Raw genomic sequence first — 13187 nt, forward strand, 5'->3', positions numbered from 1 at the left:
TGCAATATGGATGGAGCAACCTATATTGAACATTTATACCAAGTATCAAATGTTTTTAAATAACGATAAAATCATTTAAATTTGAGCGAAAACAGCCATTTTTATTACCTGCTGCATAACAGAACCGTTTTTTTCATTGAACTAAATGAATATTATACTACTAGACATAGAAATGATTTTAGACTAGAAATTGTAACTACAAAAATATCACATTGTATTTGCGATATTGTGATGTTGCTTTAAAAAAAAATGTAAATCACTTTTTCTTATTTTCTCTTGTTTTTATTGTTGTATAAGTGTTTTTTCTTACGTCTTAACTTAATTGTACACAATATGATTCAAAATCATGTCATATAAACTATATTGTAATACCCTAATCATAAAATATTGATAAACACCACATACTTTGCAGGTTATCTTGGATTTCAAAATGGGCACAATGTGGAAAGTTTCATGCTTTTTTCCTTTAAACTATGGTTAATTTTTATTCTGTTGAATCACCACTTCCCACTAATGATTCCTGTGACAGTCCTGTTGTTATTGCCTGCTTTTTTGTGTCTTCTTTGCATTCTTCTTTGACACGTACAAGTAAACGGCGAATTTCTTTGTTATTTGGTGCAAGCTTTAATGCATTCAACAGATCTTGCAAAGCAAAACTAAATTGTCTTAAAAAATAACAAAATTTAATAAGGAAATAAACAGTTGTTGAAAATTTGTTTGAAAGATAAAGTTTAAAGCCTAATCTAGATAAAGTCTAAAGCCTAATCTAGATAAAGTCTAAAGCCTAGTCTAAACTATCAAACTAGATGGACACAAAAGTGTGAGTGCTCAAGTATACATATGACATCATCATGTCAATATATAGGCATATCACATCACATAAAGTTTGATAGTGCAAACAAAGATTTATAAAAATAACATCATTTTTTATTTGTTTATGTAACAATTATACTGTACATACTTAAGTGCTCTATTAGCTCGTGCTCTTGCATATAATGCCTCATAACACTTTGGTTTTATTTCCAATGCCTTAGTTGCAAAATCTAAAGCCAGATTGTTTTCCTGCAAAACAAAGATCAATAATGCAGAAAATGTAAGTTTAGTTTCCTGTGTTTCTCTGTTGTTTTCTGCCACTCATGTATTGACGACCTACATGAGTAGAGTAGTATACAAATAATAAATGTATGAATACAATGGTCCAAATAATAAGAAACACTAAATAACTCCATACCATGGTGAATAAGAGTATGTACTTTTTAATCTGAATGAAACAGTTTAATCTCATCTTATTCATATGTTTTATTCTTCTGTTGTCTTATTGTATAAATATTTTTCACATCAATGTTGATAGTAAAAGGCAAACACAGATAATTGTAAATAATGTTAGTTGAGTGATAAGTGTTAAATTGAAATTCATTACATTCACACTCATTATTATTATTAGTTATCAGCAAATCAATTGTTGTATATAACAGCTAAACTCATTATTATTATTAGTAATATCAGTAAATCAATTGTTGTATATAATAGCTACAATCTATATTGGAATCATACTTCCCATTGGACAACAAATATAGAGTATATTCTTGTCATTTGGTTGGACAATTGTGGGTCACATGGCGTTTGATTAAAAAGACTATTAAACGATCATGTGACTTTTTTTCAGATTTTTTGTTTGAAAAAAAAAATTTGTATGGAAAAAACTTTGTGAACATCCACCGTGTGAAATCGAATAGTGTCACCTGTAACATTACAGAAATGACGCTCGATTAGGAAGTATGTTTGTAAGTAAACGTTTGTATTATTTTTATTCATTAATGGGAACAATTATATAAGAAGTGGAATAGTTGGAAAAAAAAACCAGAATTGGCTGAGATCAGTTTCAGTTGCCTGGTATATTACTAATCTACTTCTACACTAGCTTGACCTAGGAATATGTATGTAGTTGTGTTAAACAAATAATGAAATGTTTGTATTCGTGAAATGGTACAAATAATTTTATTCAGTGAAATATCATTTATTCTTCACCTCATGAAATTTGTTCAATCACACTCATAAGCTTTTATTATTTATATAATACAAGAGCTCTCAGTCGAAATTGTTCATTTCTATTTTTGTGGAAGAGTGATGGCAAGTTATAATTTAGGTTGTAGGTAAAATCAAAAAAATTCCTGTTATAGTAGAAAATGTACTTGACTGGAAATGTTGATGACTTTACACATGGTCTCAAATATCAACTGATGTATTACTTTCTTTACAGTCCTCTGAAAAAGCAAGGGCTGTGTCATATCTTCAAAACATTCTTGTGTTTGTGTAAAAAAAATTAATTTGCCACATATTCACATTTGGATGCTATATGGTAGCAATAACCATGTGTAGTTAATATTAAATATATACACTACCTCTAATTTACGTTTGCACCTTGATACATTTAGGTAAAAGTTCACACGCAATTCTTTGAATGTTTTAACATCATCCCCAAAAGATTCTGATGGGAATTTCTTCAATGCATATAGGTAACGGTGACAGGCATCTTTCCACTTTGATTTCTGTAGAAGCCATTAAATTTAACATTAGAATAATTATGTGTCATAAAGGTGATAAAATAAAGACAAATTATTAAGACCTCAGCAGAACCATGCTTACCTTTAGTGATGTTAAAGAGGCAGTGACCTAAAACTCGTAAGGGTTGCCTGTTCTCTTACGCTCATATTCTTAAACTGGACTTTAGTCGTAGTTCGAGCTAAAACTTTAAAAATGACGTCATTCTAATTCATAAATCGAACTTCAACTAAATTACCGACTAAATCAAGCCAACCTTCACTAAATCGAGACGGATTTTGATCGATTTTTTTTAGTCCTCGAGGGGGCAGGCTAAATGGTCGGCTAAATGGTATTCTCTTGAATTATGATTTTCCAGCCTTTCCTAGTCATTTTACAAAAGATTGACATCATCTTAAATTAAAATCTACTCTGCATTCAAAACTGTGCATGTGCAGAAAACTTCGTTATATTACGTTAGAGTTGCGCAGTGTAAGTTAGGCGCGATTTCATGAATTTTGCGTATTTAATATAGATAGAAAACCATATAACAATTTAAATTGAAACTTAGTAAAAGTGTAATTTATATCATGCGCTAACTTTCTGTGGAAAAAAAATGGGAAGTTTAACAGAAAGTCAACTTCCTACGCATTTCATTTTAAGCATGTAAAAATCTCCATGCCCGAGCAACTTTGTACGCGCACAAAGTGTATTTCATAATATGGAGCAATTTTTGACATGATAAAAATAGCATGCTACGCAAAAAATTCTGCGATTACGTATATTTAAAATTTCAAAATTAATTTCTAATCAATTTCGCGTACATTTCAGATCATTTTTAGCATTTGTAAATTTTCTAAATTGTTTGAGTTTTGCGCACGCAAAGCTTGTATAAAGCGGAGAAAAATGGTAGTAGATTTCATTTATTTTGATGAACTTCAATTTCAAAATAACGATGCACGTGCATGTTAAAATTTTGCTAAAGAATAGGTAATTTCTTGCAAATTTGTGAAAAACTATAAAAATTTTAAAAATTAGTTATAGCTCCTGAGGATGGCTGGTTACCACCATTTTTTTGAATGCGTTATGGAAGCCGATGATCAATTCATGTAAATGTGTTACCGGACGATTTGACGTCATGGCCACACAAAGTTACTTAATTTCATCTATACAGTACATTTGAATCTGTTATATCTCATCGGAATGAAAAGTGACCCATATGATTAATAGTTACTATGAAAGTTGTTGAATTATTAATACGAAATCATATAGAAATTTTGTCTATCTGATGTCATGACGTCATCATATGGCTGAATTTGAAGTTGAATTCAAAAGTCAGATTTTCATCTCTTTCGTAAAAGTTCATTGCATTTAAAGGAGAGCGCATCTCACTTTTGCGCGCCCAAAATTCTTCAACTTGTTATTAATATAATTATCTTCTAAAGATCAATTTGATGACGTCATTTAAAAGATTGGTCTTGTAATTTCATGTATGCTACACCACACACAGTGTATTCTATAAATACTGTAATATGTTGTATGATACAAAATAGGTTCAGCACTGTAAACATACTTAATTCAAGTCATAAGATGGCATAATAATTGTCGATGTTCATGTATCTATAGTACACGTTGCATTTCCACGTATAACCCGATCTCGTCAAAGTGACGAGTTCAAATCTAGTATGAAATTTGTATTTTTAAATAAATATATTATTTATGGAGCGCCAAAAGAGCAAAAATAATAGAGGGCTAAAAATTTGATGGAATGCGTCTACATTTAATGCATTTATTGGTGAAATGCATGTTTTAATTTGTTTAATATATTTTGTAAATTTGTCAATAAAAATACTGTAATATGTTAATGTTGATACTTTTCTATTTTTAAAGAATATTAATCGATCTTAAAATCACTACTTACCCTAGGCCTAGTCATAAGGGCAACCTAAGGGGATTTTATTCTTAAAGTTAACGAAACCGTGTAAAGTATCAAGAGTAACATTTTACTTGTATTGACAGTGACAAAATATATTGAATTGAACATGATTTTCACCAAAAAATGAGTTAAATAGATGGATGATCTATTTCGCGAGTTCAAATCTAGTATGTCATTTGTGTTTTTAAATAAATTACAGGTTTCTTTTTTTTCCTATCAAGTTAATAAATTTACAAATAACATACCTTATATAAAGTGTTACCATCTTCCATTAACTTTTTCAATAGTATCAGCATTACATCTGGTTTAGAAGTAGCCATAGCCCATGATGCTGGACCTATATAAATTATTAAGACCTGCATCATCAAATTTTATGCAACTCGCCTGAGTCCAAAAAATTGATATAATTTTACTACTAAATTATAGAATGAAATGATGCATAAGAGCAAACACTGAAACACTCTGTTACATCCCACCAGTCCAGGTTAATGATGTTTTGCATGTCCTTTTTTAGGGCTGTCGTTTTCGGTAGAGATGTAGCCTAGCTAGTAGAGTAGTACCAACGGCAACAGCGAAACGAACTTGCTCGTCGACATGCCCTTATTAATATAACATCATTATTCTGTTGTATGTGGTAGTAGATCTAGATTTTAATTGGGTTATAGTCAATTGACTATAATTGGGTTTACATTAATAATATAGCTTTTATGGAAGAGTTCAATTTTTAATCCTACATGCGATAGGTTTAGCCAGCCATAGGAATAAAGGATGTAAACAAACCAACTCATAAATAAGCCTTCCATAATTTGAACTGCGTTGTGGATAATGGTATGATGTGATTTTTAAAAAGCAATTATCAGATAACCAATTAAATTTTCAGTTGCAATGCGGACAATTCTGTGGTTTATGGTACTTAGGAATAATCAATTATTTTGATTTTTCAGCAGAAACAGACCCTAAATCATGTATGGATATGATTTTGGTGGGGTGTCACGAAACCTAAGACCCCCTAAGACCTAAGATCACAAAACCTAAGTCCCAAGACCTAAGATTACACTCAAAGAAATTACAACAGCTTAAAAACAATAATTGTTTATCTATACACAATTTTAAACATATAGTAGGTTTCATTTATTAATTCTTTTTACCATAAATTTAATTAAATACTTATCACAAACAGAAATAAACTCACAATATTTTTGCCCGTTGAGTAAATATATACCTTTGTTTCACAACAAACAAACTGGACGGTTTGTTTGATCTATTTCATGATCTTAGGTTTCGTGACACTATCGATTTTGGTGGTAAGTATATATTTTACTAGCAGTCTAGGCCTATGAACTGATTACAGACATATTATTAATATTTCAACTTGTTAAATAATTTAAAAGGCATCAATATGTTTAATAATAAAAATTTACCTATGATTGTCGTAAGCATTCCTGCATGCACACTAGGCCTCTAATACTAGGTAGGCCTGGACTCTTCAATCGATGTATGTCTGGGAAATTTCCCTGCGATGATAAATTTGGCTATGGCTGGCATAAGCTATGTGACAATTATAAGGGGTATTCATTTTCAAAACATTACATTGAAATATTTACCCAGTTTAGCACCTTTCTTGAGCAACACCTGAACAACATTAGCATGTTTACAACCAATGGCCCTATCAAGGGGTCGCATACCACTATAGTCTACATGTTCTATCTGCCCTCCATGCTCAATTAATAATTGAACCTGAGAAAATAATAGATTGGTGATTATTGAACATACTTTACTCAACCAACTTTATATACTATACAGTACCATGGAGTAAATTCTAGAACTAACGCATGGCTTATCAAATTTTTCCCTTACCTATATGTACAGGTACTTGCATTCTTCCCATTTATTTTTTGTTTTACTTTTATTTATCTTTAGATTAAATTCTGATAATTTCTCGGTTACCTTTTTCTAGTTTTTTTTTTACGGCCATTGATTTTGTTATACATACACAAAGTATTCCTTCACTTTTAAAATTCTGTAAGCTCAAAAATTAAAGCAATACTGTATATGGAACTTTATTGTGTTAAGACTTTACAAAAATAAAAAAACGAACAATGTGCTGTGTAAATATTAAGGGTGCGCATCAGAAAGTGACGCATGTCAAATAGGAGTAGATGAACTCTGTCAATCAGTCGGCAGTTTAAAACATTTCAATGATAAAATATGAATTTGTAATTTATAAAAATAAGATGTGATGTATTGGAAAAAAACTACAGCTGCTTACGAACTTGAAATCAACACCAAAAAATGCACATGCTGGTTGTAGTCAGCATAGATGATGCACATGGAAACTAATGAAAGTATAAAATAATACCAAACTATATTTTGGGTGTATTTTTCGTTGTGTATTCTTTGATATTTTGTCTCAATTAGATCAAATAAAAAAGGGGACATAAATCAAATGAAAACATGACTTAAATCATACAAATGACCTCATATTATTTACACATGTTCCGTAATATTTGGATTCTTTTTGTGTGTGTTTATTTTTATTCATTTTTTATTTCACTGGTTTTTGATATTTTCAAATTATTTTTTTTTGTGGGAGTTTTGTTATCTTTTTTGCTACTTTTGTAATTAAATTGTGGTCTAGTTGATTTTTTTGCTTTAAGCGGTGATACTTATTATTTACACATTTCGCAGATTCAATGTACTAAGCATTGATTTCAATGGCCACAGCGTTTTATTCTCTGAGCTAGCCATCATTTACGAAATTCATTCTGTTCAAAGAATCTATATATAAATTTATGAAAGGGCAAAAATCAGTAAATCGAACATTACTGCTAGAATTTTTACTCGATGGTATATAAAGTTGGTTCATAATTTCGGTACTGATTTTAACCACCTGATGTAATCCTGTTTATTAATTAAATTGAGTTAGATAATTAGTTATAAACAATTAAAACAAATTTAGGTTGAACGATTTGCCCAAATAGGGGTGTTTTCCAATCATGGTATACACTGCCTAATGGATGTCTATCTTGAAAAATGTCCGCATACAATAATACGAGGATGCTTTGCCTTTACCTATCTCCTTCTACAATGATGGTTTTTAATAGCTGAAAACCGGTTAAACAGAATTTCTTTAAAAAAATACTATTTTATTAAATGTAATATACGTTTATACAAACGCATTGCTTGTGGATGAATGGAACTCTTTCTAAATATCAATTCCCTCAGGCATAATAAATCAGTGCCCAACCAATTCAAGAACACTCATAACAGAAATCAGATCCATTAAAAAAAATCTGTGATTGCAAAGATGTGAAATGTATTTTTGCACAGATAATGAGCTAGCATTTTCGTTCGCCGTATATACAATCAACTTTATTACTGCAGTTCCAGCACCACCAACACCACCACCCGCGAGCCAGTAGCCTTGTAAAGCCAGTACTTCTGTTATATCAATTGATCAGAAATATATATAGTAACACTGAAAATGCTAAAAATTTTCAGTAGTGTAGTAAGTTGGTGAAATTGATAAGAAGAAATCCATAATATTTCATAATTATAGGGCGTAAGCAGTAGCTCAAAAAGGCCTAGAAAATGGATTTTGTTTTAACGTTCAGGGTCTAGATATTTTAAAATAAACAAATTTCCCACACTATTTTCAAAAGTTCTCCACAAAATATCCAGTCAATTTCGAGCAATTGCCCCTCAAAGGGCAGAACTCAAAAACAGGACTTTTGGAGGTCTGGACAAATTTTTATGTAGTAAATAACTTTACAAATACTTCACCAAGTGTTATTACATTTACCATGTGGGTAGTCAAGTGGATTGTTAACACATATCTAAAATTTAAAATTTAAAATCTATGTATTCTGTATGCGAGAAAAACTGAAAAATTTATTTTATTTAGTCAATTTGAGACTTTTTGGGATTTTTGAGATTCATATATCTTCTATATATAAATTTACGTAAGGGCAAAAATCGGTAAATCGTGCGTTATTTCTTGAATGTTTACTCGATGGTATATAAAGTTGGTTCGTACTTTCGGTACTGATTTTAACCACCTGATGTAACCCTGTTTACTAATTAAATTGAGTTCGATTATTAGTTATTGACGATTAAAACGAATTTAGGTTCAACGATTTGCCCCAAATAGGGGTGTTTTCCGATCGTGGTATACACGGTCTAATGGATGTCAATTTGAAAAATACCCGCACACAATAATACGAGGACACTTCGCATTTTCCTATCTCCTCCTACGATAATTGTTTTTAATAGCTGAAAACCGGTTGAACAGTTCGAGTACAGCATCATAATGTTGAAGACAGGCCGATTTTCTTTAAAAAATGCTATTTTGATACATGTAATATACGTTTTTACAAATGTATTGATTTGTGATGAATGGAACATTCCAAATTATTTGGTTTAACCATAGAGGTATAGATTTAGATTTATGGGCCCCCTTGGAGAATAAACATAAATAGTATTGCAATGCTGTACAATACTGTTAAGGTATTAACCACTTTTGATCGCAATTTGAATCGCAAATTTCTTACTGTGAGTGTTGGTACTGTTAGATATAATATAAACAAATATACAAATAAACTTTATTACTGTGAGTGTGGGTAGGCCCTACTGTTAGATTATAAACATATAATATACAAATAAATAAACGTTATTACTGACAGTTGCTTCTCAACGTTTGTATTAATTAATAATTTAAAAATATATAAAGGTACGTAGTGGTGTATCGTTACATGTACTTTGCTATTTCAATCAACTATGACAGTGAGAGTTTTAACAAAGTATTAAATCGTAAATGTTTTACTGTATTTAGTGGTATATTATTTATAGGCCTATAAAATATTAAAAACAATATTTCGTTACTGAGTGGATAAGAATATATTTTAAAATGTTTCCTCTTTGTACCTATCTTCTTCCCCCATACCTCAACCCTTAATGTTACATACAAAACACAAATTGGGTTTGTTTAAATGAGTCCAAATAAAAAAATTTGACTCATTTTGTTTCTCTCTCTCTCTCTCTCTCTCTCTCTCGGAAGTAATTCCCAGGGTGCTAATTTTAGCTGACTACATAAATCATCGTGTATATTTATTCGTTTCTATAAATGACAATGTATTATAGTCCTGCAGTACGTACATTTGAAATCTCCATGTTTTTCTCGCTGGAAAATACTGTGTATTCGAGAACCATCTGTGGGCACGACCTAGATGGTACGCGAGCGAAGCGAGCGTGCCATCTAGTCATAAATAATTCACATACCATGTTTATATTTGTTGACTTCTTAAGAGGATTGGTAAACAGCATATGAAATTTGGTATTATAATCTTAAATAGGTTTTTATTGAGGAAGCTGCAAAAAGTGTGATTTTTTACAAATTGTATAAATAATTTTGAAGTTTTGGCCATTTTTAAGGAGTGAAATAGCTTACCATATGTCTTTATATTCATGCATTGGATATTCTTGTTGGTTAGTGACACACTGGTGTACTTTCAGCGAGAACAAATTATTACACAATCAATCATTGTAAATTTAGTGTAAATTTAAAAACAGAACAAATGAATCCCTTTAGTAGCTAACCTAGTTGTAATTGTTACTGTCATTATAAACATTGGCCAACATGTATTTAAATCATCATGGATGATATTTTTGTCTCAGATACTAATAGGTAAAGGTTGTTATACAGTACATACATAAAGCCTATACCAACACACACACAATAGTGCAATAACATTTAACTATCTGGTAATGAATAATATGATTTTTTATTTTCCACAAATAAGATATAAAGTATTTTAATTATTAAAAATTGCTTTAAATATAATCAAACACTAATGAATTATAAATTTTATAGCAAATATAGTATACAACTTTATAGTAATAACTGTTGCTTCCAGTACTACAAACATAATATAACATTTAGAATACTGAATAAGCTTTAAAAACTATCTACCAAACAATATATATACACAATATAGCCCGAATACCTGATGTGAAAGGTTAGTTCTTCCAAAACTTGTTTGATTATTTTTCGTTTTTATTTTGAGTTTTTCTTACTTATTATATTCATCTCCAATGAGAGAGAGAAAACCAGCCGGTCACTGATATACCCACAGCATTGTCCGATCTGTTTTTCAGTAATTTTCATATTGGATTTGAATAATGTTCCATTATTTACTAAGTTGAATGAATGTTTGGTTTATATAAAACATTTTTTAAAGTTTTAGGTTTTGAATAATTAATTAGCAGAGAAACATTAACATATCCAATATGTGATGCTTTTACTGTGCCAATGATTTTGGTCAAACCATGGATACATAGATTAGATATTCTCCATAGTCAAAATCATCCATTCAAGACTTGCCTCGTGCCTATTAGTTTCAAGAATATTTATATTTTTTGTCCTTAAGTCAGTTTTTCTGAAGTAGTGGTAGATTTGTTTTGCATTTGTGTCTCCTCGACCTACACAGCTATACACAGTATATAGAAGTAAAAATAATGACAATAAAGTACCAATCAGTAAAATCATATTATCCTTTAATTACATAATTTATTATTTAGTTTATTTAGTATTATTATTGAAGTGTGTTATACTTCATATGTTATGTTCATTGAGTTCTCCCAAGAAGATGTTTTTAAGCAACTCCGAGGTTTGAAAATCGATAAAAGTCCTGGTCCAGACAACATCCATCCATGTCTACTTAACAAGTGTGCTGAGGAGTTATCAGAACCCTTGTATCTTTTATTCAAGAAGTCTACAGAGGAAGGTAAACTACCAAAAATATGGAAACGAGCTGATGTCTCTCCGATCTTTAAGAAAGGCAGCAAATCACAAGCGTCCAATTATCGACCGATAAGCCTAACATGTATTATTTGCAAGATCTTTGAACATATTATTCGTAACAACATACTACGACATGTTAAGAACAATGCAATACTAACAACAGAGCAACATGGTTTTGTTGAGAAGAAATCATGTCTGACAAATCTTTTAGAATTTATGGAAGATGTTACTAAGGCTTTGGATGACAACAATAATGTTGATGTCATATTTTTGGACTATAGTAAAGCTTTCGACAGCGTTCCTCATAGGAGATTACTCATGAAATTGGAGAGCTATGGAATCAAAGGTCAATTGTTATTATGGATTAAAGATTTTCTTGATAACAGACAACAAAGAGTCAAAGTGCGTCATGCTTCTTCCAGTTGGGCTGATGTAATTAGTGGAGTTCCACAAGGCTCGGTGTTGGGCCCTACATTGTTTGCATTATATATAAATGACCTACCAAAGTATGTGTCTAGTCATATAAAGCTATTTGCTGATGATACAAAGATCTACTCAGTAGTTAACAACAGAAATGATGGGCAATTATTACAAGAATCTTTAAACAATGCACTGCAGTGGAGTAAAGAATGGATGTTGGCTTTTAATAAAAGCAAATGCATGGTGATGCACTTTGGGCATTCAAATGTTCATTTTAAATACCAAATAGATGAAGTTGAACTGGAAACAGTTGAGAAAATAAAGGACCTAGGAGTACTAATTACTAATGACTGTAAACCAAGCCAACACTGCGCCAAAGTATCTCAGCGGGCCATGAACTGTTTAAGAAGCATCAGAAGGACTTTCGTATATATGGATAAGGATTGTTTTAACGTCATCTACAAGCATTATGTACGCCCACATCTCGAATTTTGTGTTCAAGTATGGAATCCGTATCTTCAAAAGGACATAAATGTAATTGAAAGAGTACAACGTCGTGCGACTAAATTAGTTCCATGTATCCGTTCATATTCATATGAAGATCGTTTAAAGTTTCTTGGCCTAACAACCTTGTATGACAGAAGAATTCGAGGTGACCTGATTGAAGCATATAAAATTGTTAAAGGTTTCGAGGGTGTAGCCAAGGATGACTTTTTCCAAATGAGAAGTAACATTAGCAGAATTACTCGAGGGCATCACCTGAGATTTTTCAAGCCTACTTTCCATAAAGGATTGAACTGTAGAAGACATACCTTCTCGCAACGAGTAATAAACCATTGGAACAGTTTACCAGCTGACGTTGTCAATTCTGAGACCGCTAATACCTTCAAGAATCGCATCGACACAATGTAGTTGATATGGGGTTTAAAAAGGCACATCGCCTAAACTTTCCCATTATAACTAAACTAAACTAAACTAAACTCATCTACTTTTTAATACTAAATACTAAAAGCTAAGCTTTTGTTGTGAAATAATAAAAGCTTATTGAAATTGAATAAAAAAAATAGTGTGGTACACATATATAGCCCACATCTTAAGGATGCCACCTAGATGTAGCCTGGTTTGTTTAGGCCTAAAACTAGGCCAACAATCTGCATTGTCCACTAAATAGTAATAATACTACTAGCCTAGGCCTAGAAGTACCATTAACTCTTTTTTTTCTCAACAGAGGCCTAAGCACTACTACTAACAAAGAGTTTATAGGTCTAGCCTATTGCTATTCTCACCTGTTTTGTATGGTTTGCTTGCAAATATTAATCATCTGTTTATAATTGTCGGTATGACTGCCGTTATTACACCCAGCATTATTAGCCTAGAGTAGTATGCTGCTGCCCCTCTCAGAACCATAATCATACACCATGTTGAGAAGGAAACAATTTTCATACAAGCATACCATCTTATTTTGCTGAAAATGTCCGTTTACAACGTTTG

At 31.3% G+C, this 13187-nt stretch overlaps 1 protein-coding gene across 2 annotated transcripts in view; it reads right to left on the reverse strand.

The window, feature by feature from the left end:
• Positions 1-260: 260 nt before the first annotated feature.
• The window catches only part of LOC140040726 (protein TANC2-like), a 128543-nt gene continuing 115616 nt past the window's right edge, over positions 261-13187 (reverse strand). For both annotated transcript variants that reach the window (XM_072086873.1, XM_072086872.1), the window contains 5 exons: positions 6082-6214; positions 4723-4814; positions 2403-2549; positions 962-1062; positions 261-665 (listed from right to left, as the gene is read on the reverse strand). In XM_072086873.1, the coding sequence (XP_071942974.1) occupies positions 485-665; positions 962-1062; positions 2403-2549; positions 4723-4814; positions 6082-6214 (654 nt within the window). In that variant the 3' untranslated portion in view covers positions 261-484. The remainder of the gene's footprint in view (positions 666-961; positions 1063-2402; positions 2550-4722; positions 4815-6081; positions 6215-13187) is intronic.

The sequence above is a fragment of the Antedon mediterranea genome, chromosome 2 (genome assembly GCF_964355755.1).
Source record: "Antedon mediterranea chromosome 2, ecAntMedi1.1, whole genome shotgun sequence".
NCBI lineage: Eukaryota > Metazoa > Echinodermata > Crinoidea > Comatulida > Antedonidae > Antedon > Antedon mediterranea.